Source organism: Juglans regia, chromosome 13 (assembly GCF_001411555.2).
Source record: "Juglans regia cultivar Chandler chromosome 13, Walnut 2.0, whole genome shotgun sequence".
In the NCBI taxonomy this organism is placed as follows: domain Eukaryota; kingdom Viridiplantae; phylum Streptophyta; class Magnoliopsida; order Fagales; family Juglandaceae; genus Juglans; species Juglans regia.
The window spans coordinates 35,709,892-35,736,555 of record NC_049913.1 but is presented as its reverse complement, the minus strand read 5'-3'; the positions used below and the strand labels follow the sequence as shown (position 1 = coordinate 35,736,555).

Here is a 26,664-nt window from a genome sequence, read left to right as displayed (position 1 = left end):
TTGAGTTTCGAGAATAATTGAGAAAAAATTGAATAAAAAATATTATAAAATTAAAATATTGTTAGAATATAATTTTATAATATTATTTTTATTTGAGAATTTGAAAAAATTAAATTATTTTTTATTTGAAAGTTTGAAAAAATTGTAATAATTAGTTTGAAAATATTTATATTTAAATTATGTTTGAGAATAAGATATGATGAGATGAAAATTTTAAAATGAAATTTATTTCCAAACAAGCTCGTTTTAAAAAAAATAAAAACAAAATAAGAATCGTTTTTCCCTTCAAAATCAGAAATTTGGATGTCTAAAAAAGCTTCTATTTGATGGGATTAGGGGTGGGAAATTATGATTTTGGGTCGTGTCAAGTTATAAACATTTAACTATATAAGTCAACTTGAACCCAACCCGTTAAATTAAACGTGTCAAATTTTTAAATCCTAACCCAACTTATTTAGATAACGGGTCGTGTCGTGTCACTCGTTTTAACTTATTTAATAATTAATTAGAAATATGTTAACACGACATGACTCATGTAAACCCTTTTGTTTCATGTAAATGGATTGAACTAAAATGTATAATTCATTTGACTCAATTAAGGTAATTTTACATAAAAATTAAAATTTATATTTATTAATAAACACAAGATCTTAAAAAATATATATCAATATTTTCAAATTTTAACATATAATAAAACTAATATTACAAACCATACAATAACAAATATGAGTAAGGTCTAAAATTACAATAAAAATAATAAAAATATAAGCATACTGAAAAATACCAATATTACAACTTAATAATAATTAAATTTTAATTTTGAAATAAATTCAAAACGGATCAAAACGAGTTGATTTCGTATTAAGCAGGTTACCCCATTATTGACTCGTTTATAAATCATGTCTTAATAGGTAAATTCGTTTTGACCCGAACCCGTTATTATCAAATTCAAACATGCTAATTTTGTATCGTATTTGTGTTAGATTCACGGGTCGTGTCACATATTGTCATCCCTAGATGTGATAAGTCTAAAATTCACTTTAAAGATATCTTTTTTTTTTTTTTAATATGGAATAGGATGTTATTCATGCAAATCGGATCAGTACTTGAGTAATTTTTCCCTCAAAAATAAATTCAAAATATGTACAGTATCTTCCATTGTATACATTTTCTCTTCTAAATATGAAATAGCTAACTTCAATTTATTAACTACAGTATTGGCCTTCCATATCTTAAAGATGTCTTAAAAAATAATTAAAAATGAGAAAATATGTTTAGATAAATATAATTTTTAGAATAGAGTAATGTTATTCTAAAATCTCCATACTATATATTTATGTGATATAATTTGATTTAAAAAATAAATGTTAAAATAATTATTGATTTTGTATTGTTTGGTTGCACTGAAAACTATGACATATTTATTTGAATTCATATATTAATACGTGTGTATATATATATATATATATATATTCAATATGAGGTTAAAAAAAAGATCACCTAGAAAACGGTTTCCATATAATAAAGACATGCAATAAGAGTTATTATTTTTGGTTGGGTTAATGACTGCTCGACATGTTGAAATATTGCCACATCTTTTTATTTTATTTTAGGCAATGCATAAATTATTTGGAATGTCACTTATCAAAACCTTATGATGTTTTCAAATAAATAAAGTAATTTATTTTATTAAGGACTCTTATGTATGTAGAATTTATTGGTGGATATGAATGTATTTAAGTTTATCTTTTAGTAGACAGGATTTATGTTTATCTCCACAACCAAATTTATCTAACAAGTGTCCTATCGTGTATTTTAGATAATACGATCATAACTCAATGTCAATGTGGTGTAACGATTGATAAAGTTTTAGAAATTTATTCTCAATACTATTTTTCCTCATTTCTTAGAATTATGTTATTTATGTTCTAAAAACAATTTGAGTAATGTTAGATATAGTCATGGGTAGTGTAAGTATCATGCACTCATTTTAAAAAAGAAAGATGTCCACTATTAAAAAATTAATTTTTTTAATGTGGATATCATATTTACTCATTTTTTTCAAAAGTATATAGTGTGCTCATTCTATGACCGCAAATATCATTTCTTATTTTTTAATGGTGGACTCCACTCTTTTTTAAAATACGTGTGCAACGCTTGCACGACTTTTGACTGTATTTAGCATTATTCAATATGCCTCCTAATTTATACCACTCAATATGACCCTTTGGCTTATTTAAAAAACTAAAAATATATATTCAAAATAAAATAGCTTCGAAAATAATAATAAAAATGAATATTAAAATCCTAAATTCCTTTTGTCTTTTTATGTTTGTGTTTTAATTTATTTTTATTTTTCAAATTGTTGGTGCAAAATATGCAAAGCTATATATTGTAAGCCCTAATGTAATAGAAGCTCACAACAAGTGAAGAGAGGAGAAAAAAGAGACTAAAGCTAGTGAAGTGACAAGATATAAAGCTGGAGGCTAAAGTTGAGGGACTAAAGTTGATTAAAGAAGTGGCATAAACTAATGGAGTAGCTAAATTGAAAGGAAAGATACTCAATCAGTAAGAGCACTTTCGTTGGATTAGTCAAAGTTAAAAGATATTTTTTATGAATGTAAGAGAAATTTAACTTTTATCTATTTCATTTACATAAATCTCTACATTGGAATAACTATTTTTTTATTATATAACAATAAAATAATATAAGATGAATTTGATTCTGGTTATTCACATCAAATCTTCACATTAGATTATACATTTATTCATTATATAGTAATGAATAACTAATAATTTCAAAAATATTTAATTTTTTAATTATTAATTTATTTAATTTTATCATATTTTACTATTCTACCTATTATATATTAATTAATAATCATATCCTTATTAAATTAATATATCACTAATTCAAATTAATATATCAATTGTGATAAAATATGTGATAGAAAGAAAGTGAGAGATAAATAATTAATAAAATATGTATTGGATGTATGTACAGTAACCTTCAAATTTAGAAAAAATTTTGAAAGTCATTGTAGCTAAATTCCTAATCCATTGTGAGCATATTTTACTCTCTAATAACTAAATACTTAATGCATTAAGTTTTAACTAATCTAATAAAAGTGCTCTAAGGAGACTTCTTTCAAGCTTCAAATGTATTTATATCTTCTTCAACGTCTTCTCAACCATTCTAAAACATTATAATAAAGAGTATGAGAGATCATGAGAGCTTGTATCATCATTATACATAATGAGTTTTGCAACCGAAGGACACATAAATGTAGACCTTAATGTCGAATTACATAAGTTCCGGCGTCTCTCAAATTTTATATTTTCTTGTATCCATTTATTATACAAGTCATAAATGAACATTCCAAATAAAGCATCATCCTACGAATGCTACCATGGATCATTCAATCATATTGTTGGCATTCTCCTTTGACAGGAAAACACACCAAACTCGTAAAAAGGAGACAATGCAGAATGTCATACAATCTAAATGGTTTTATTAAGCGCATGAGAACCTGATCAGAATTCTTGGTTTCTTGATATTGGTTGGTTGTACATATACCATGTACGTGGGAGCCATTGAAGTCAAATTCGTAGTTGGTAGATGATTACTTGGGCAAGGTAAAAGGCGAGTAGAGAATTCTTATTCAAAATTTAAAATCCGAAGCATTCGTATATTGTGATCATGTGCTTTATATTACTTACATGAAAAACAATCTGACTCACCTTCAGCTTCAGAACAAACAAGAGGTATATGTGAAATCATCCCTTGTAACAAAAGTTTAAGGTCGCGTTTAGATGTTAAGCTGAGTTGAATTCTTTATGGATAATAGTGAGTTGAGATAGTGGAGTAAGTTTTATGGAGTTCACTTAAAATGAGTTTAGATGTATATGGATGTTAAAATGAGTTTAAATTTTTTTTTATAATTTGAAAAAGATTGTGAGTCTTGCGTGTATAGAGGTATTGAATTGAAAAAGGTTATGGGTCCCGCGTGTAAAGATGTTTTGAGTTGAGATGAATTTAGTTATTTGAGAGTTGAGTATTTATATGTTAGACTCGGCTTAAAATTAGACTGAACTGAGTTGATCTCAGTACAATCCAACAACCAAACAAAGCTAAGATGATTGGAAAATATGAATTTAATTATTTGTCTTAACACTATAACTCACGTGTGACTCACCCTACCGAGTGAGCTCAACACATGAAATATTTAATTAAATTGGATAGAATGTAGAGTCAGTACTCGAACTCAAGATCTCTGCTCTAATACCATATGAAATTACTATTTTTCTTAAAAGTTTAAGTTGATGGGAAGATGTGGATTTAATTATTTGTATTAAGTTCTTTAACAGTATATTCATTCCAAAATCACAGCAGACAATCATCATGAATTTATGTGTGATGAAAGTTTTTCTCTTATACATATGCTATCGTTATGGATTTATGATCGTTCTTGTTCTTCAAGAGTTGGTGAGTTAATTGGTGTACAGTTAAATTCATTGGTGGTGCTGCAAGAGTTCTAGTAGACCGAACGAAGTTCGTTCATAGAGAAAGTTATAGAAGAGTTAGAGTTTTGGACTTGTCGTATTGCAAAGATTGAGTACACCATTGATGATGGTTACAACTCTTTAAAAAAATTTTAAATAATGTTTCATAGGTAATGATTGAGTATCTAGAGTTATTTTTTAGATAAATTTTGAAAATTTTTCAATTTGACTAAAATCTTTTGTGTTAATTATTTATATTGTTTTCATAAATGTAGGTTTTGATAATTGAATAATGATACATTTACCCCTTAACAGGCTCGTCTACAACTCTAGCCTACGTGGTGGCGGTTGTTGTTTTTTGTTTTGGTTTTTGTTTTTTTTTTGCCTTTTAACACTCTACCTCTCACAAGTTTCATTTGAAATTCAAACACATTGAGAGAGAGTAGCCCATTCGCGTCTCACCAGGCTGAACCTCCTATCTTTCGTGTGGCCATCGTTCGACGGTGCCTCCTCTCCTTCAACTTGCCACCGTTCGACGGATCGGCTGTGGGTGAGCTCGACGTCCATTTTTGAAGTGGGGACTAGCAAATGCAAAGCTGGCGGTCAACCCCATGAGATGTTTTGTGTGGGTGCGATGACTTCTAGCTCGTAGTGGGATGGGAACACTGCAATGGCCGCAGAAAACATTGACGAGCAGACGTCGTGCTTGCCGGAGTCCTTGCAATGCCACAATGATGCGTATGTATGCACCCGCTGACTTTCAATGCGACATAGGCCTATTGCTAGTGACAAAAACTATCTCCATGGGCTCGTCGGCCTAGGGAGAGGGCTTCTCAGCCTTGGCGTGAAGAGGAGAGAGAGAGAACTAAAGTTGTGTTATTGTTAGAACATTAACATTGGATTGTCCATCATTTTGGGCAAATTTTGCATAATTTATCATTTTTTACCTTTTTAATTCCATATTGGTTTGTCTATCTATCTATTTATAATAAGAAAATAATATATATATTTTTTATTTCTTGTCCATCTATCTCACGTTGACTTTACTTTTTACTTTTTACATTTGGTGTGCATAAAGAACGAATAATATTTATAAAAAAAAAAAAGAATGTCTAAGCACTGTATCACTACAAATTTATTGAGCCACCACTCCTAAAATCCAAAAAACAATTGGTATGGCTACTCTAATGCAATCTGATTTAGATATTTTTTAAGCAGATTTTGATTGCATGGCACTTTTGCCTACACCACTACGAATGCTTTTAAGAGCACTGTTATTGACTTAGTCAAATACTAGTGAAAACAAAAATATGGCTCATTTCACACTAAAACTACTACTTTGAATTAGCTAAAGGGTGACATGTGAGATTTTGAGCTACAGTAAATCAGACCCATCGGTCATATTTGGCGTGAATGTTCACATACCAAATGTGTATTTTATTCCATTAAATCCCATCCAACTACCTCTTTCCCTTTCCCGTATTTCTCCTAGACCTCTTCCTTGAACGATTTTCTCTCTTCCTTTAGCTCTCTTCCTTTAGCAACTAAGACAATCGAAGGCTTAAGAGTGGTTTTGTCTAAACCCGTACAGCTCAAAAGCTGTACGAAATCATGAATCATTATCATCTTCAAGTAATACCATCTTGAAGTAGTTGTTCTTGTTTGCTAGAGGATTTTGAACAGGATGATAAAACATTCTCTGAGCAATATGCCCTTCTGAGTTTCCATTTTTACACTAGTTTCTTTTTTAACTCGTTTCCATGGGAAATTGTTTTCTTATGATAATCGTTTTTAAAGTTTTTTTTTTTTTTTTGCAATTCTCTTTGGAGATTTGTCACTTTTCTTTGTGATAAGGTAACAATGTTGTCTTTCTTTTGCCACTAGAGGCGAGTCTTGGATGTTAATTTACGTTTTTAGGTTGTTTTAGGTTCGTTGGGTTTTTCTTGCTCACTTGGTTGTGTCGGGTTTTAGGTTACCAAATTGAACACTCTGTGTAAGAGGTCACATCGGAATACCTTAGGCACCACTTTTTGAGTTGCTCCACGAGTTTATCCAGCCTAACCAAAATTTTAGCATGCCTCAAACGTTTCCTCTTAATGGTGAAGTGTACTGTGTAGAATGAACTAGAGTAACACAAAAAAAAATTCACAACCTAAATGCTTAACTCAAGAGAGAATGAAAAACATAGATAGATCTTTATGTGCATATCATGAATGGTTTGGAAACCAGCTAAGGAGGGGTTATATATAGTCCTCCTAGTGCACCATTCACAACTGGCCTTAAAGGCCATCTTTTAAGCCTCTTCAAATGGTTGTTAGCCACTTAATGAACATGTGTTACTTAAGTTATCAGCACAATGAGAGGAGAGGTCTACCCACATGGGCGCCCCTCCATCTCACACCTCCTACTTGCACACAATGGGCATGGCCCTAGGACTATATCTTTCAATTATTTTCAATCTTGTTTATACAAATAAATAGACTGTGCGACCACCAAGTACACATGCAAAAGAAATGTGGGAGTACTATACCAAATCTCTCTTAGAGAATACCAGTATAACAACATCCCTAAAGTGTCTCGGCATACCCTAAACTCATTCGATCGCATTAGATCAAGCATTTTTAGATCCTATTGAGTTTCAAAAAGCTCAGAACAATGCTTGACTGCCTCCAAATGATTTTGATGTGTTCACAACCTTAGCCGCTTCCAGTGTATAGTGCCATAGTCTGACGTTAGCAAAAATCATCGAAGATAAGATGTCGAATAGTCTTCTCTTCGCCCTCATGTCATTCAACTTTGATTAAACCGTTTTCCCAATAATGCCTCTTTAGATTGTATCAATCATGGCCATAAAGTATCAGACATCATAATCTACATTTTATGACATAGTCAAAGGTAAATAAATGAGACTCAATAAAATATGAGACTCACACTGTTAGGGGTGTAAACTCAAAACGAAAAACCGGTTTTTAAAATGTAAAAACCGGCCGGTTCCGGTTCCGGAATTTTTTGGACCGGACCAGACTGGTTGATTAAAAAAAATAAAAAATAAAATTTTTATATATAAGTTTTATACAAAATATTATATATATATTAAATATTAATATATATAAGTTTTATATATAATGTATAATTATAAATTTTTATGTGAAATTTTATATATAACATATATATTCATATATGAAATAATTTCTTATTATAATTTATAAATTATTACATAAAATGTTAATACTAAATCACTAAAATTTTATAACTAATACTAATATATAACTTATAACTATACCAATAGTCTAATATTAAGACTATTATATAGTCTAATATATTAATAAAAGTATAAAATAGTTTTTTTTAAATCAATTTTTTTTTTATAAACAAATTTTTAATGACAAATTGTGAAATTTACATTTTAAAAAAATCAGAAAATCGGGCCGGACCGGACCGAAAACCGGTAAAACCGGAAGTACCGGTTTAGGAGGGTAACCGGTGCGTAATCAGTTTTGAAAAATATAAAATCGGTACATACCGGTTCGGTCCTAGATTTTATCCAAAATCGGACCGGACCAGACCGGTTACACACTTACACACTGTGAGCAAGAAGAGAACTATTTACTCACTTCCTCATTTGGTCGAATGAGCACATGTAGTATGAAATATATGTTACGGTGAATTTCTCTTTCTCAATGAGCGTATGCCTATATCAACATCGTATAGATCTTAGTCTAGTCACTCCTTAAGCATCTAACTCGAGTCCCTCTATTTGCTCGTCTCTAAGGTGCCAAAGAGGATCTCACATCTAGCTAACTATTTACTACATGGATTGTGGAGGTATCTATGCATGGTCCTCTCAATACAATAGACCTCATCTTAGCTCTCACTAAGACAACATATATTTGTATCAACTAACTTATCCCCTTGGGCAAGTACGTAGGGACACAATGTCTCATCTCCGCTCGCTACTCAATCACCAGAGACGATCGATCGTGTAAGTAAACCAATCTAAGCCTATTGACATACTTTGTGTGGATTTTCGAAAAACAATATGATAAATACAAGAACTAAATATAATCATATTACATTAATATCCCAAAGGAGAATTTACATCTTAATGTCAACTGAAACATAAATTATTTTTTTTACAATCTACGCAATCCTAAATTCCTAATGTAAGCCACAATAGCATATCTTTTTATTGGTTTTGTTAGGGGATCAACAACCATGCGATTCGTAGAAAGGTGTTTAAAGATTATTTCCTTTTGCACCACTATATCTCTAATGTAGTGATATTTGATATATATATATATATGTATGTTTGGTTCTGCTATGATACTTTGAATCATTAGCATATGCGAGAGTTGGCATGCTGTCGCAGAATATCGTCATCGGATCTAAAGTCTTTGCGTCGATGTCTAGATGCTTGAGGAACCTTCGTAACCAAACAGCTTCTTGAATTGCTACTGGACTATGTACTTTGCCTTCGTAGTAGATAAGCCTATATAAAATTGTTTCTTGCTGCTCATAAAACCCTGATAGCACAACACATGGTCTACAGTTTTCTTGAAATATCTCAGAATACTTTTGATTGCTTTCCAGTGAGCCAATTCGGAGTTAAATTAAAATCTACTCACCAAGCCAATTGCGTAGCATATGTTTGGCCGAATACACATTATTGCATACATCAGGCTGCATATAACATTAGTATAAGAGACATGAGTTATCTTTTCCATTTCATTTTTGAGTCTTAGGAGACATTTTGTTACAAGCTCTCGCCTTTAGCAATAGGGGTGTCAATGGTTTATATTCACACATTTGGAAGTACTCGAGAACTTTCTTTATGTAAGTCTATTGGGACAACTGCATAAGTCTCTTTGATCTGTCTCTTTAGATCTTAACTCCCAAAATGTATTATGCCTCACCTGTATCCTTCATCCCAAAATCAAAGGATAACCATTTTTATATGTCAATTATCAACCATTTGTCATTTTCAGCCAGCAGTATGTTGTCAACATACAATGACAACATAATGAAGCTCCTCTTGAACCGTTTGACATAGACATTATGGTCCTCCGCGATCATCGTAAACACATTCGAGAGAATAGCTCGATGGAATATGCAATATCATTGTCTAATTGATTACTTTAGGCCATATATAAATCGTTTAAATTTGTACACTTTATGCTCTTGACATTTGACCACAAAGTCCATGGGTTGATCCATATAGATCTTCTCATCTAGTTTTTCATTGAGAAATATTGTCTTAACATCCATCTTATAGAGTTCCAAATTTATGTAAACTATCATGGTTAGAATCGGGCGAATTGAGGCAAATCTCACCACTGGTAAGAATGTTCTCTCATAGTCACCCTCCTATTACGTATATCCATTCACCATTAAGCGATTTTTATGTATTTCTATTGATCTATCGGACTTGCACTTGACCTTTAGAAACCATTTGTTCCCAATGGCCTTGCACCTTAACGATAGATCAACTAGATCTCAGACCTGGTTGGTCCTCATAGGCTATATTTCATCATTTAGTACTTTCATATATTCATCTTTAGTAGAAGACGGAAGAGCCTCATGAATTGTCATAGGTTCATCATTATCTTGCGAAGCTACCGTGAAAGCTTCCCCTTCAATCTTAAAACGACGATGGGGAACACTTTCAAGTGTGCTTCAACGCGGCTAAGATTGTTGTGGTTGATTAACAAGTGGTGTGCTCCCACTTGAATGCAAGTCAGTCTTACAATTTGTAGGAGCTTGAAGAATTTCTTCTTCATTCTCAACTAGACCACTTGGAGTGCCTTCCTCTTGACCCACAATCTCATGGAGTTCCAAACTCCTATAAACCTCACCCCCACTTGAGAATTCATCCTTTATGAAATTCACATCTTGTGACTCGATCTCAATCATTCTTCCATCAGATTGTTCACGTATTAGCACATACCCTTTAGAGTGTTATGGGTACCTTATAAAGATACATTTCTTTCCTCTCAGGCCTAACTTATATGTATAAGAAGTATCATAAACAAAACCTGCTAAACCCATGGTCGCAAGTTACTCAAATTGGATTTCTCACTAGTTCATGGTTCATATAGGATGAAAGGTACTGATTTGGAAGGCACTCCGTTAAGAATGTAGGCAAAAGTTAAAAGTGCATCCCCCAAATATGATATTGGTAGGTTTGTTAGCGCCATCATTGACCTAACCATCTCAAACAGTGTCTAATTTCTCTTTTTTGCCATACTATTTTATTGTGGCGTACTTAGTATCATCAACTATCTCTTAATTCTTTTTTCATCATAGAGCCTTTTAAATTGGTTAGACAAATATTCACGTCCGCAATCAGTACACAAAACTTTTAAACTCTCATATAACTAATTCTCAACCATGCTTAAGTATCACCTTAAGCACTCAATTACTTCAGACTTATGGGAGATTAAATAGATATGATCATAACGTGAAAAATCATCTATAAATATGATGAAATAGACACATTTGTATCTTGCCCTCAAACTCATTAGGCCACATATGTCTTTTCCAAATGGTTTTCACTAAATTTTTTTCATTAGACAATATTCACATGTAGGCAATGTGACCTTAGCGAGATTATCTATAAGGTCTTCTCTAGCTAATCTAGTCATTCTCTCTTTCCTTATATGGCCAAGCCTAGCATGCCATTTATATGAATCAAATTATCAGATGTAGAAAGAAAAACAATAGTCTCATTCATACTGGGATAATCCAAATCCATTATTATAAAATCGTCTGATAAAAAAACAGAACCATAAAAGACATTGCCCAAATATAAGAAAATGTCATTATTTTCAAATATAACCCAAAAACCAAGTCATAGTAAAGTAACTACATAAAATAAGTTTCATTAGATCTCAGAAGCGTATAGCACATCGTGGAGAAATAGAATGCGACTGCCTTGCAAATCCAGCTTGTAGGTATGAAGTCCCAACATCCCCACGCTAACTTCATTCCCCACCTTGATTTCATGACTCATAGTTGGAATCCAACGACACTCCACAAATTTAACTCGTTCTCGCACCATGTGCTCGGTCACTCCTGAATCAACAGTCTAAATATAATAGAAATGAGAAACCATCACATGACTAGTTAAAAAAAAAAGCGAGAATAGTCAGAGAGTACATTATTCAGCTTAGTGCAGTCACGAGCGAAGTGACATTTCTTTCAGCAGTTGAAAGCACTATGAGTTGGACTTATTCTTCCCATGCTTACCTCTCTTACCGAGCTAAGAAGATCCTGATCCTTTATGCACTTGTCCAGTAGCTACCCCTATCTTAGAATTTTTACACTTAGGCCTAGACGTCTTACGCGAATTAGACTCAACTATGTAGGCTAAATGTTTGGGATTTAATAGCCTTTAGGTGCTCAGCCTCAAACTTTAAGTGATGCGACACATTATCATAATCCTTGATGTTCTCATTGTGCATCAAATTCTGGCTTATTGTCTCACAAGAATTTGGTAGATAGTGTATCACCGCCTAGACTTGTTGCTCATCAGAGATAGGGGTGGGCAGCGGGGCCCCGCCCCCGCCCCCGCTATCTCGAGTGCATGGATGACATTCCCTAAAATGCGGGTAGCACCCCTAATCAGAGAGGTTGTTTTTTGCTATCTCGAGTTCGCGAATCATGGATGACATTCCCTAAAATGCTGCTCCATCGTATGGTTCGAGTGCATCTTGTAGGAGTTAAACCTCATAGTTAATCCGTGCAACCTTGGGGCTGAAGTTCCCTCAAACTTCACCTTTAGTGCTTGCAAGTTTGCAACATCTTCTAGGCAGTGTAATAGGTTTCGAACTCACATATGAGATCATTGTGCATGCTGCTTAACATGATAATACGCGCACAACGGTTCTTCTTAGCCCATCCATCATATGCATATTGACTCTCTTGTGTTGGCCCAAGTCCCCATTCTCGGGCTTATTAAGAGAGTGAGTTAAGGCCTCCAAGACCTACTGCTCATCTAAGACATATTGAATCTTATGATGCCAAATGTTATAGGTCTCTCCATCTAATTTCTTCCCTTAATTAAATCAGCAACTATGCTCTTGAATGTCATTTAATTATAAAATGTGCAAATGAGCTATTACACACACCTAAGAAATCTACTGCGCCTATTTAGGCTAGAAGAAAAATAAGACAAACATGTCTCAAAATTGAAAATTCGATGTAGTTCATAATCATCTTTTATGCCATGATGTGTAATTATTAATTTATAATCCAATTTTTGCACAAATTTAAAATTATATGGGAGATCAAATATTCCTTAATCTCAACCATACTCCCACTATCTTAAGTAGTTGTCTAACCTTAGTCATATATAAAGACATATCGTACTAAAACTGCAGTAATGTTTTGGGCCAGTCTATAAGGACAACTATTCAGACTATGACAACCTATTGAGCCAATCTATAAAGATGGTTCTTTCAATACATTGATGGCACAAAGACTACTTAGTGAGAACCTTCTATAAAGATGGTTCTTTCAATACATTAAGGACTCCAAGACCTACTGCTTATCTAATCATGCAAGCCTTACAAACATAGTTGATAAAATAAGCATATATTCATATGTTCATTTCACACATACATGTAATCATATTTAATCTAAAAATTAAACAAAACATCGCATGAAATATAATAACATTGAATAACATTAAAAACAAAAAAACATGTTTCAAGACAAATAAATCATGCAAAAAGAAAAACAAATTTTTTTAAGAGAAAATGTACAATAGATACATTTGAAAAAATCTCACCAACACTAAGAGAAGATCGCAGCCCAATGGCGCGTCTAGCTCCTTGGTTTTGTGAGGTGATCCTGGATTTCGAACCCAGGTGTACCATTTCTTTATTTTTATGTCAATAAATATGAAAAAAAGGCCATCAATTATTGGGCCACGAAATCGTCCCAACCCTTTTTTTTAAAGAAAGTATGGGCCGAGTTTAAAAAACATACCCAAGCCCAGAACCCAAAAAAGATTATGCACTGTTCTTTCTCATTTAGTAGGGCACTATTCATTTAAGAGAGAATTTCTTTTTGTTGGCCCTCGTGAGCCATCACTGCTGCCACATCCTCAGTGTGATCGTCACGGTTATCTTGGTGTGCTTTGCACCACTGTGTGCCACTATGGTGCGAACAGCAATGGCTATGGTGCACCCAACGCCTTCTAGTGCGTTGCACCGTCGCTGGGCGTGCTGCACCTCCTAGGTGCGCACAACACCGCCCTTTTCACGCTGCACCGTTGTTGGTGCGCACAACACCTCTGTTGGTGAACGCAGCACCACTTGGTGCTTGTAGCGGCTCCACCAACTCAAGCACAAAAATACGGTCAGGTCCCATGTAGGAAGAAAACAAAAAAAAATGGCACTTAGTCATAGTTAGAAAAATATAGATTCAAACTATGTTAAAAACATGGGCTTTCAGTAAACTGGAATTAACGATTTAAAATACTCTAATGCCAATGTAAGAGGTTACAGCGGAATACCTCGAGCACAACTTTTCGAGTTGCTCCACGAGTTTATCTAGCCTAGCCAAAATTCTAGCAAGCCTCAAGCATTTCCTCTTGGTGATGAAGTGTACTACGTAGAATGAATTAGAGTAACACTTAAAAAAAATCCACAGCTAAATGTTTACTCAAGAGAGTGGAAAACATAGAGATATTTATGTGCATTTCATGAATGGTTTGGGAACCAACTGGGGACATTCACAACTGGCCTTTAAGGACAGCTTTTAAGCGCCATGAAGTGGCCGTTAGCCACTTCAATTTTGAGGCATAACACATGGCATTAATGTATCAGCACAATGAGCACTCCATCTCACACTATTTGTGCAGTGTTCTTGTATAGTTGGAGAGAGTTGAAATTTATGGATCAAAACATCTTTTTTGCGCAGCTGAATGTTTCATATCAAGATATAAGTATTTAGATAGGAGGACGATAGGAACATTATTGATGTTGAGTCTTGAGAACTGGTTTTTTTGAATGAGAAGTATTTTGATACGGACTAAGAGGAAAATATGCAGAACTTGATAAAGTACTTGAATTAAGAGGAACATATGAAGAGCTTCACTTTTCTGTGTTAGTAGATCTATCTATTGAGTTGATGATATAAAGCTTGCATATATTATACTATAAATCAACCTCTTGACTGAAGCCATTTAGATTATGTAAACAAAAGCATGCTTATAACTTATGTGAGTACTCCTTGGTGGTGCTTTTTGGAGATTATTTGATACGATTTAAAAGAAGCCTTGAAATTGTTTGAAGTTCTATTGCCTTTAGAATAGAAATGCTTATATGCTTTCAACTTTGCACAGGCCTGTTATGTGAAATCTGATTCTTGCTGGAACCCCTTGGATTTAATAGACAAGATGTCAAACCCAAAGGTTTTCTTTGACATTCTAATTGGAAAGATGAAAGCTGGCCGAGTTGTAATTGGAGCTATTTGCTGATGTTATCCCCAAAACTGCTGAAAATTTCAGTGCCCTTTGCACTTGGGGAGAAGGGAATCGGAAGTTCTGGGAAGCCATTACACTACAAGGGGTCGGCATTTCACCGGATTATTCCAAATTTCATGTGCCAAGTTGGGGATTTCCCAAGGGGAAAATGAAATGGTAGCGGAGGATAGTCAATTTATGGCCATAAGTTTGAGGATGAAAACTTCAAAGTGAAACATACCAGGTCAAAGGTCTTATCTATGGCTAATGCTGGACCTAACACCAATGGTTCTCCTTTAAAAAAAAAACACCAATGGTTCTTAGTTCTTTATCTGCGCCCAGAAGACAATATGGCTGGATGGGAAGCATGTTGTCTTTGGTAAAGTTGTGGAAGGCTACAATGTGGTTAAGGAAATGGAGAAGGTTGACAAAAATAAATTAGAAAATAATAATATTATCATTAAATTAATAATATTTTATTATTATTTTGACTAATAGATAGATAATTCAATGTGAAAATTTCTCCTGTACAGAATAAATAAAATGCAAAACATTTTATTTTAACCAAATTTTAACTTTTGCCTTGGCTTTTCTAAATACCCTTTGCTTATAGATTTCCTTGTCTGCTAAAACGGCTATTCACACCGTTGGATGTGTTTGAAATCAGTGCCGTTTGAATTATTTCAGTTTTCCATTTTAGGTACTTACCAACAGCTTGGGCATGACAATAAACTCATAAGAGAAGTGCTACAGTCAATTAGCATGCTTGAATCATGATGTTTTATATGCCTGCCTAATAACGTAGGGACTTGCAAGCATTAACTATCCTAGAGCAACCTCAAAAGCCAGGTTTGTTGGGAGGCTTTAGAGCATTCCATTGGACTTTTCATATCTCCTATCTTTATAATTTTTTTTTAAAAAAAAATCCTCTCCATCTCAATCCTCATTTTTTTGTATGGGTTTATAGTGTACAGTCATTCCCCATATATAAGGAACGACTGTACATCCCATTGCATTCAGTTTGGCTTTCGTCCCACGTCATCTTCTCTCTCGGTTGGCATTTCCCTCGCAATACCAACAATCGCAACCCCTCTCTATCGACAATTTTTGTAAGTTTGATTTTGGTTTCTTGAAAATCGTTACCGTTTTTCTCTTCTCTCATTTTCTTGTATTATTTTTTGGAATATCTCTTTTATTCTCTATTTCTCTCCCTTTTTCTTTCTCTCGACGTCATGATCAAGGTAAGTATACGATTGAGAGCCTACAACTCTCTCTGCGTCAGCGATGTCTTCATCGTTTGGCTGTCGAGAAAGCTTACAATGCTTTCACCAACTTCATTTTATTTTTGTCTACTCTCGTTTAGATTTATGATTTTGAGCTTTGTTTGAGGAAACTGCTTCTCATTTTTTCTTGCATTGTCATTGATTTGTTTATATTATTTTGGTTGTGTTGACTGTTTGGTTGTCGAGAAAATGATGATGCTTTGACACTATTTTTTTTTTGTTTTAATTACTCTGTTTCTCTCATTGCTGTCCAACCATTTTTCTTGATCAATCCATTCATTTAGGCTTGGGATTGTGGATTTTTGAGGATGATCTACATTAGGTTTTTGAGTGTGTTGATTGTTTGGCTGCTAAGAAAGTGATGAGCAATTTCACATGAATTTTTTTTTTTTTTTAAAATCTGTTTCTCTCATTGTTGTCCAACTAATTTTCTTGATCGATTGTTTGTGGTTGCCGTTGAGACTGGAGAAAAAAAATTTACCGTTAGAGAAAAAATAAAGAATGTTACCATTGGAGGTAGGAGTTCAAAATGTTACCGTTTGAGAAAATCTTCAAAATCTTACCACTAGAGAAAGGAGAAAAAATATTAATGTTACAGAAATGACAAAATTTTTTATCACCAATATGTGGATAGGTATTACCATTAGAAAAATTGATAAAGAGTAAATATTAAAAAAGACCATCACATTAAAAAATGCACATATTAAAAAAAATTACTATTTTTATAATATAGATTTCAGTTTAAAAAATAATATTGTATCCGGTAGTCAAAATCTTATAAGTATTTAGTAGAATGTGATATTTAAAAAGAAGATAAATAAGATAAAAGAGTTAATAGTTAAGATTGTAAATTGAAGTGAGAGAAAAAAATAATAAAAAAATTTTATTTAATAGAATAGAGATAGCGATAGAAAATAAAATGTAGGAAGTTTTTAAAAGATAAATAAAATTTAAGGAAAACTTTTATGAAATGTGATTTTTAGTTAAATTATGAAAAATTTATGGATGCTCTTAGACGAGAAAAGCAGATTGCATGCCATTCCTGCAGGTGCTCTCGGCCCTTTTTTCTGATTTCACTGGCATTGGATAAGTAATTAACCTTCTACATTATTTAATGACAAAATATAATTTGCAAAACATTTAATTCTTACAAATAATCAAAAGGTGAGAGGAGGATCATTAGGCTGGTGCGTACATGGATCCATTTTAAAAAGCCTTAGAAACTTCTTACATATATCTAAAATACTAATCATTATCCTTGGTTTTTTCATCCTGAGTCGCACACTAATGTGGCTAATTATAAGTAGTAATTTTATATGTCAATTACTTGCAATATGAAAAATAAATAGCATTTCCTCGTAACCAAATCCACGCAGAAAAATATTAAAAAGGGGACAAAACCAAACTGACAAAAACAGCTGACTTTATTTAACACACGATACAAGCATTCATCGTCACGGAGTCGAACATAACCAAACCAAACAACTGAACGTTGGAAGCAAAACGCTAATAAGCAAAAAGCAACAACAGGAGCATAACATTGGGCAGATGAGAGGGGCTCAGAAAAGCCAGCCCCATTTTAATGACTCCAAATCAGTACAACTAACCAAACCATCTTATTTATATAGGATAAGCAAAGAGAGAACCTTCAGAATCACTCCTCTTCTGATTCGGACTCGGCATTCTGAAGCCACTCGATGAAGGGCTTCAGATTCTTCCAAATTTGGGAGGTTTTATTGCCACCACCCAATCCCTGCTGGTACCACTCTAGAATAGAGGACTCCTCCAGCACATCATGGTCATAAAGCTCTTTCAGAACCAAGCCCAACTCCTTAACAGCCTTGGTGCTTGCCTTCCCAGAGAAAGACTCTATAGCGCGCAACAGAACCATCTGAGATCCCTCCTCTTGAGTGGCTGCTGCCAGATAGTTCTTCTTTTTGGCCACCTCTTTTGCAAACCCCTTGTCGAAGCCCATAAAGAGAGCTTCAAATAGAGCATCCATGATTTCTTGGTAAGTCCCGGAGAGAGAACCCAAAAAGGATTTCAGCTGACTGGGGGAAGAACCCTTGTTCAGGTGTTCCCTTATCTCATCAACAAGGTTCCCATGGGCACTAGTATGACCATTGCTGAGTCCATTAACCTGATTTTTCTCTTCCCGTCCTGGAGACTTCTTTGCAGACTTTTGTTTCTCTTCATTGGTAGAAAGCATGACCATATCAGCAGTCACGGCACTCAATTGCTCTTGGATGCGCTGCCGAGCTGCCTCCAATGAAGTGTCCGTCTGCCATTGGACATCTTCATCATCATCATCGGCTGGTGTTTCATTTTCATCAGCATGACTGCGAGCTGGGGAGTGATCCTCGTCAGAGCTGTTGCTTCTTTTCTTCGTCAAAGCTTTGGAAGCAACATCCTTTGCACTTGCAGAGCTGCCTTTCTTCTTCACTGCCTCCTTTTTTAGCTTCTTCATCTCCTCATCAGCAGCCTCTCCTTCCTTAAGCCGCTCCTTCTCAGCCCTTCTCATTGCCTTCTTGTCTTTTGATGACTTCTTCTGTTCAGGTGGGTTCTTGAGAATAAAAGTGGTAAGCTTGTCCCTCATATCAACATCTGAAAGAAATCCACATGCAGCACATTTAAGGGTGATCATCTGTGTTTTAGTGATCACTATCTCAGTTTCTGGGTTCCCACAGCCATAGCACTGAACATATTTCTTAATGAAGTTTTCCAGAAGCGCAGCAAGCTTTGCAGTGTCATGAGCACCATTGACAAGGGAAGTTCCAGTCTTATCATCAAATTTGGATTGTGCACCAAGCTCACATCCAAAGTACTTTGTAGTGTAAGAAGCAGGTCTAGCCAGGGCCTTTGCTATCTCAACCATGTTAACCACATTAGTCTTGATGCCATTTCCTCTACCTTCAATCTTAGTTACCATTTTTGGCATCTTATACCTGTAGAAGGCATCATCGCGGTTTGAAGCACCAATGTTTTGTAATGCCATCTTGTTAATAGCGGTGTCAGACTGCTGGATTATGGTTCTTAGAAGATGCACAAGTCAGAAGCTTCTTCTAGCGATCAGAGATACTCCTTGTACTAGTAAAATTTCTTGTGATTGGAAATGGACAAATAAACTGGCAACCCAGACAGTGAGCCCTGTAGCCTTCCACTAAGCCAAGATGCATGCATCCAACTTTAGCAGCACTATGTCTGTTCTTTTTTCTAGACTTAGGACAGTATCCCCCAAGCAAACCAATTGATGACAAGAAGAGAGTAGCCCGTTCAGACATAAAAGAAGCTTCAAACTTAACGCCCTCCACTTTGACGAGCTGCAGAGCAGACAAAACTGCCAACTTCCTGAAACAAATAACAGAGTTTAGAACGATTAGGCGATTCTGATTAAGGTTACAAACATATAAACTTCTAAACCAGCCTAGACAAGGATTTCAGCCAGCACTTGCCTCTTTTTTTTTTGGCTCGCTAGAAAATTTAAGTCATTAAGTCAAAAACTATTAGTTAAATTCTAATTTATATGTAGCTTAAGAACTAAAACTCTGAACAGACAATTCATTAGCAAAGTCCAGATAGACGTTATTTGGGACTTTATATTATTAAAGGAACACCAGTTCATTGAAAGCAGAAATAGAAACCATGTAACCTAATCCTAAACCTCATATCTGAAAGTAATCGTCCTGTGCTAATGTCTATAGGTTTAAGGCCCAAAGTATCGATGGAGGCAAAGCGTTGTATAATGAACTAAGCACTAAAATCGAAAACCAGCTTCTAATTACATATCAAACCCTTGCCTTGTAGAATAAAGATTCAATTTCATTAGCATAAAAATAAAAAAATAAAAAATAAAAATCACTAAACGTAAGAGTAAAAGCAAGGAATTCGAAAATATCAGACATCGCGTCATAATAAAGTAAAAATAAATAATCGAATGAAGTATAAATAACAAAGAACTAATACTTGAAAAAAAGGAAAAAGAAAAAGAAATGAATCGGTGGGTGTAATTCATATTTAAATTGATCAAACCTACGCAAGATAAATTTCATAGATCGGTGAAAGAAATTTATTTTTTTTCTTAAAGAACAATTACTAAACTGAATCCGAGATTTGTCAATAACGGGGAATTTGTTTGATGGATAATAAATTTTATTATCAATTAGTATAAACTTTAGATCCAAGTCAAGCAGAAAACAATCGTCAACTATCCAAGATTTAGATCAGAACACTGACGACCAAAAAATAGAAGGAAAAAAAAAAGAGCCAGACAGATCTAGACGAATCCACTATAGAAACAAGCTTTTTATTGAAAAACGAGACATTTGATCTCCGATCAAGCAAATACCATCGAGATCAACCACAATAAAAATAAAACAACCAGCTATTAGCGATAAAAATCAACGACGATGCAACGCAAACTCAAACTCAAACTCAAAGAAGAAAACAAAACGTAAAGAAAATTTCCAGAAAATAATACAGAAGACGATGAGAAAGATGGGAGTTGTTACCTCCAAATGTGATGAGAGAGAGAGAGGGACAGAGAGGCCAGGAAGGAGACGAAGATGTCTCGAGGCTTCGCTAAGAGCTGGGTGGTAATATTTGACAAAAGGAGAGGAGCACGGTATTTATATAGGATGCCTCAGGGCTCGGTGAGGAACAGAAAACCCTACACGTCATCGCTTAGGGCAAACTCAGCTCCTTGAAAATTTTAATATTTTATCATAAAACTGACCTGTCGTGGGATATATCACATCGCCTATCGTCAATCTCATCCTGATTTTACTGTTTTGTCCTTGTCTAGAAATTACTTTTTTCTGTAAATATGTATTATTTATTTTTTTATATATATTTTTTCTTGTTCGAGAATTTAAATTCATTTCTTGACGTTGGAGAGATAGGGTACGAAACGGACAGGGAAAAGGTATAAAAACATTAAAAAGAGGTATTCCATCGAAGGTCACAGTCATGCCACGTCGTGTTTATGGGTAAAATTACAACTTTATCCCCAAATCAAAATCAAAAGATTTTTTAAATCTAAATTATTTTATAACTCATTTTCAAGCAATTAATAAATCACGCAATTCTCTATTAAAAATAAATCTTAATATTATAAAAAGTAATATTAAATACAAATTCTAAATATATAAATCTCATATAAATTTTTTGAAAAAAATTGAATTTTACTAATAAATAATAATTTTATTTAGATTTTTTAAGATGAGAATTATTTTTACAAAAGTTTGAAGCGATTTGTCTATTTAAAATTTATACAAATTATTTTTCTTTTTTTTAGAATGAACTAGTATAATCTATGGTTCGTTTTAATTTGAAATTATTTATGTAAAATGATAATGTTATTTTATAAAAATATATTTTATTTAAAATAGAGTTGCGTAAAGAATAATTATATTTGTATCATTTTCTCGTAACCACATATTAATTCTTATAAAAAATAAATGATTGATTATGACGGAATTTGAACATCTTTATTAATTCTCCTATATTTTTTTCTTTTTATTTTAATTGAGAAATGTTTGATTTAAAAAAATATATATTATAAAAGTTATTTCATTGGCAAAAAAAAATGATACTTGCAGTCGTGAGTGTGTAAGTATCGTGCAGTCGCTTTGAAAAAAATAAATAAATATGAGATTCACGTGACAATAAATTAATTTTTTATGAGTGGACTCTACTATTTTTTAAAATAACTGTACGGTATTTATACATTCTACGACTGTATATAGCATTACTCGATCATGTTAATTTATAAAATTTTTGATTAATTTTCTAGGCTTAGGATTCACATTTCAATTTCTAGTTTTGTCTTTGATCATGACTATTTCTGTTGTTTTTTTGTTATGATTCATATCATGCAAGTTGCAGGATTAGAAACCTCAAGAATGGGGATAATCTCTACGTTCACTGGACGATGAGTATTTTCAGACGCAATTCTCCGACAAGACTTGGCGTGTCGAAGCAACTTGCATGTGCCATGTGTCATCGATGTAATTGATGAATTGCTTTTGCATAAAATAAGCTATCTGATCACTCGGAAAAAATTAAAAAAAAATGGCTATATAAGCTTAAGCACCTGTCACGATAATTATGAAACATGTTCAACTACCAATCATATAATTTATTTTAAAATATATATATTTGAAAAATAATAAACAATAAATAGTTTGGTTGTTAATATAATTGATTTGAAAACAATAAAAAAAAAAAAAACGAAAAGGAAAATCTATAATTTCTCTTGCATTTTGTTGGTCTGATTTGATTATGCTGTTATGAAATGAGATGATATATTTTAAATAATAAAATTTTTGAATTAAAATAAGATGTAATAATTTGTTAAAAAATGTATGTTTTGATAGTGAGATGAGATGAAATAATTTTAATTTTTTATTTGATAAAGGGGTGGATCTCACCAATAATTGAAAATTATTTAATAATTATTAGGTAATAATTATAAATATATTAATAAAAATAATATTTATGAATAATTAAAAAATCTACCATAAATAAATTTAAATTTAAAAAAATATTTTGAAATTATTGACCGAAATTACTCTATAATCCAAAAGGTTTTGAAGATGCTTTTCTTGACAAAAGGCAGAAAGTACAAAGTTTTCTTCCCTTGACCGTCTGTTGGTATAAGCTTCAAAATATTCCATTAGTTTTCGTATTCAATGGGATTTTTGTGAAAATTATATTTATATGATCAATACGTAAGTGCAATATTGGAATACAAGGAGGAGGCAAAAAAAAAGAGTAATATTAGAAAGAAGTCATTATAACAGTACACACTTTGGACTCACTGCGTGACTATTTCTAATTGACTGTTCCCAACACTCATTTAAAAAGATGTGTAATCTAGATTATGCCACATCATGTGTGTAAAATAGATGCTTCCAATGGTGACTTCTATCTATATATATTAAAAAAGAAAGAAATGTCTTCATACAAACTTTCAGATTTAGCAATGATGAAGTTATACTTTATTGTCACATATGTCATGCTTCAACTCTACTTTTAAGGTTATTTTTTTTTAACCTGCATCCAAAATGATCAATTTGCATCACAAACTATTACGTTTAATGATTGCACCCTCGATTTATACTCGACACTTGAGATTGCTGAAAAATAAGATACATGTTACAAATTGTCAAAAAGTGATAATTTGGAGCGTGAAATAATGTTTGATTGTCTGAAAAGCAACTAAAAAACATTATAGTTTAGAAGGGCAAATGTCCCAAAAGTCTAGAACATTTATTCATGTTTTAAATTGAATAGCAAATGTACCTTCTCTTTACTAGGAGGCACCCTGAAATACAGAAGGGGTGATTAAGATGATGAAAAAACATCCACATCATGTGATCAACAGAAATAAGCAGAATGGTCTACGGCCATGTAATTCACATGGAAAACGGTCATCCACTGAGTGATGGAACAAGAAGCAATGTGACAATTTCCAAACACAAAACGAAACCAAGCCAAATGACAGGAATACTGCATAATCTTATTGCTGTAAGAAAGCAGGATACTCAACCAGAAACTGTTTTCCTTTGCTGGAATATAACAGCATAAACTGGGACAGCCACACCAATGCTGAAGGCAGTTAACACAGCAAGGCTCATTGTCAACTTCTGGTGTTTCATCCTGTCCAAGTTATACATGTGTTTGGCATGCAGATAGTAAGGCTCATCGTGACCATGTCCTCCCATTCTCTTCACCTCAGTCGAGTGAAACCCCCTCTTTGCTGGTAGGAAAAAAGAGGTCATTATTCTTGTTTAGGGGCTTGGGCAAGCAGTCAGAGTTTGATATTTGACAACAAGCCATGAAAACCAAGATATCTTTCAAACAAACGAAAAGAATAAAACTTGACAGAACAATCCACAATAGATTGCAAGTTAAACGAAGTAAAGTCTATCATATCATACCACACTTAATATTTCTTTTATATTCAATTCTCTAACAACATGGTTTCAAATCTTTTTAAGAAAACTACAAATGATAGCTTCACAAAATTCAGAATCGCTGACTAAACTTGCATCAGTCTTGGATCAAAAGTTTTAAAACATCAGGAATAAATAGAAATTTGAAGCATATATTACTGGAAGTGGCTAGTATCTCTAACTTGTAGACACTTAATAAACTCAAAGACTTATCATGCACATCATAGGTGCAATACCGAAATTGTATGAATTTGCAAAAACATTTCTAGAAAACTGCTAGCATGCATCTCTTAGACCTCAGTTTTGCCTCACCATGAAGAATGTTTTTGCACATTAACATTTCTGCAAACCATGATAGCATACCGGATTTCAATGAAATTTATTTCTGGTTCTGATTAACTAGCATTATTTAAAACCTTGAAATATATAATAAGCCTCATGAAAAATGAAAATGTGAATAACTGATAGTTTTTTACCTTTCAAATATTGCCATCTCTTACTTATCAAAAAAAAAAAAATATTGCCATCTCTTTACTTATAAAAAAAAAAAAAAAATTGTCATCTCAAGTATAATATTATGCATGTACTTAACCATAACATAAGAGGCAGGTGCCATAAATTGCATGGGGAAGAGGGGAATACCAGATGCTTTAGAAGGGAAAAAAAAAGTGCATCAAACTAACCTGATTTCGACAGAAATGCTTCTGAGGACATCAACAACTTTGCACAGGACCTCATTCCTTTGTTCAAGGACATGGTGGCAGGAAATGAATAAGCTCTTGCTTCTTACTTGCCTGCTCAAACATCAGTCGAGTCAGATTCCTCTTATGCCTTCAATAGATACATCAGCAATAAATTTAACCACCAAGAAAAAATATCATGCTTCTCTCCGTGTGTGTGTTTGTGTGCCCATCCACAACAAAAGGAAATGTCAAATTTAGAAGCAGGGGTTATCATGCAAATTGAATACGTGCTCAAGCATCTAATATGGTAATAGACAGCTGCTTTTTTTGTAACAAAAAGCATAAAAGGCATAGCCCAGATACATAGGAAGTATTAGACAACTTTTGTCAACTCCAATAAGTTCCTCGAAACTAATAAAAAAATTGAGTGATTCTTATTCATGAGTTAAGACACTATGCTTTTGTTCCAGTAATGCCAAAGATATTTGTAAAAAAAGAAAAAAGTAATTCCAAAGATGAGATCTGTGAAAATTTAAATTCAGTGAGGGAATTAAATCCAAACAGGGATAATTGTGAAATTCAATGTAAACTGTGAAATTCATCAAACAAGAAAGAAATAATTTCTTCACAACAACAACCACAACCGCTCCTCCTCCCTTTCTCTAGTTTCACATTTAGAGGAAAAGTTTGCAACCGCTCCAAACTAAAGCTTAGGTGGCCGTGAAACAAGACAGTCTAATCCTCTGTTTGGTTGCTAAGAATATAGATAACAACAAAATTCAAATTGACAAGAGAAACTTCATATCTAAATACCATCTATTTTAGTGGTTTTGCTTTAATAAAAAGAACGAAGCATGAAAGAGATCAAAATCTCACTCGGAATTAACAAAGAAAACAGAAACTTAATTCTAAATCGAGCAGAAATTACTAAACACAACAAATATAAGAATATATAGGGAAAAGGAAAAAGATTAAATAATTCCAGTCTAGATACAATAACCTTAACCGAAGAATATAATATTTGAAATCCGATAGAGCAAACGGCCTGTGCGACCGAAATCCGATATTAGCTAATACTCACAACCAACGAAATCAAAAAATTGACAGCGAAAGTTTGGGAAAAGGAACATATTCACAGGGGAAAACTAAGGGAAGCAGAAGATACTTTACAAGAGGAAGAAATAGAAGAGGAGTAGTGTTACCTTGTGAGGCGATCGAAGATAGAGTTTAGGAAGAAGACTCGGGCTACAAAAGCAAAGCGGAGGACCTAAAAGAATTCTGGCTTAGGGCAAGCTTTGCAGCATTTTGCCAATTGTTTGGCCGTAATTTTCAGTTGTGCCCTTATTCCTCCAAAACTGTTAAATTTATCCAAGAGTAAAACTAATATGCCGCCCCATTGTGACCGCTGGTCAAATTTTTTTATTTATTTAATAATTAAATAAATAATTTTAAATATATTGATATATTTTTTTTATTTTTTAAAAGTATTTAAATGTATTAATATATATAAAAAAAAATTACTGAACAGTATGCTAAGCGGTAAGAGTACTCCTTATCCAAACAAATTTATAAAATTATATGATTTCATGCGTACTTTATATGAAAGAATAAAGTTAGTCTGTCGTCGCAATCATACAGACTGCTTGTTAAATTATTTATTTATTTAATGATTAAAAAAATAATTTTAGATATATTGATACAATTTTTTTTATTTTTTTAAAATATTTAAAAATAATAAAAAATATAAATAAAAAAATTGATTAAAAAAAAAA

The 26,664-nt window shown here is 33.2% G+C and overlaps 2 protein-coding genes and 1 pseudogene across 4 annotated transcripts; 1 reads left to right on the top strand and 2 right to left on the bottom strand.

Annotated features, from left to right (window-relative positions):
- The first annotated feature begins 14,905 nt into the window (after positions 1–14,905).
- LOC108984654 lies at positions 14,906–15,839 on the top strand (annotated as a pseudogene).
- A 1,821-nt stretch (positions 15,840–17,660) lies between these two features.
- Positions 17,661–20,921, bottom strand: LOC109021983 (probable eukaryotic translation initiation factor 5-1). The gene is made up of 2 exons (XM_019004739.2): positions 20,763–20,921; positions 17,661–19,602 (listed from the first exon to the last, which is right to left on the bottom strand). Exon 2 carries the CDS (start codon positions 19,247–19,249, stop codon positions 17,909–17,911), a length of 1,341 nt encoding a protein of 446 aa, XP_018860284.2. The 5' UTR covers positions 19,250–19,602; positions 20,763–20,921; the 3' UTR covers positions 17,661–17,908.
- Positions 20,922–23,488: 2,567 nt separating this feature from the next.
- Positions 23,489–26,220, bottom strand: LOC109016977. Of its 3 annotated transcripts, XM_019004741.1 has the most exons (4): positions 26,095–26,211; positions 25,893–25,937; positions 24,893–25,003; positions 23,489–24,013 (listed from the first exon to the last, which is right to left on the bottom strand). In XM_019004741.1, exons 3-4 carry the CDS (start codon positions 24,963–24,965, stop codon positions 23,799–23,801), a joined length of 288 nt encoding a protein of 95 aa, XP_018860286.1. In that variant the 5' UTR covers positions 24,966–25,003; positions 25,893–25,937; positions 26,095–26,211; the 3' UTR covers positions 23,489–23,798. The 3 variants fall into 3 exon arrangements, with proteins under 3 accessions (XP_018860286.1, XP_018854857.1, XP_018854859.1); XM_018999312.2 differs by lacking the exon at positions 25,893–25,937 and having other exon boundaries at positions 26,095–26,220; XM_018999314.2 differs by lacking the exon at positions 25,893–25,937 and having other exon boundaries at positions 24,893–25,040; positions 26,095–26,214.
- Positions 26,221–26,664: the final 444 nt, after the last annotated feature.

Coding starts and splice junctions, on each gene's coding strand:
- LOC109021983 (XM_019004739.2), bottom strand. CDS start 19,249: ATGGCATTACAAAACATTGGTGCTTCAAACCGCGATGATGCCTTCTAC.
- LOC109016977 (XM_018999312.2), bottom strand. CDS start 24,965: ATGTCCTTGAACAAAGGAATGAGGTCCTGTGCAAAGTTGTTGATGTCC. Junction 24,014..24,892: donor AGCATTTCTGTCGAAATCAG/GTTAGTTTGATG, acceptor TTTTCCTACCAG/CAAAGAGGGGGTTTCACTCG.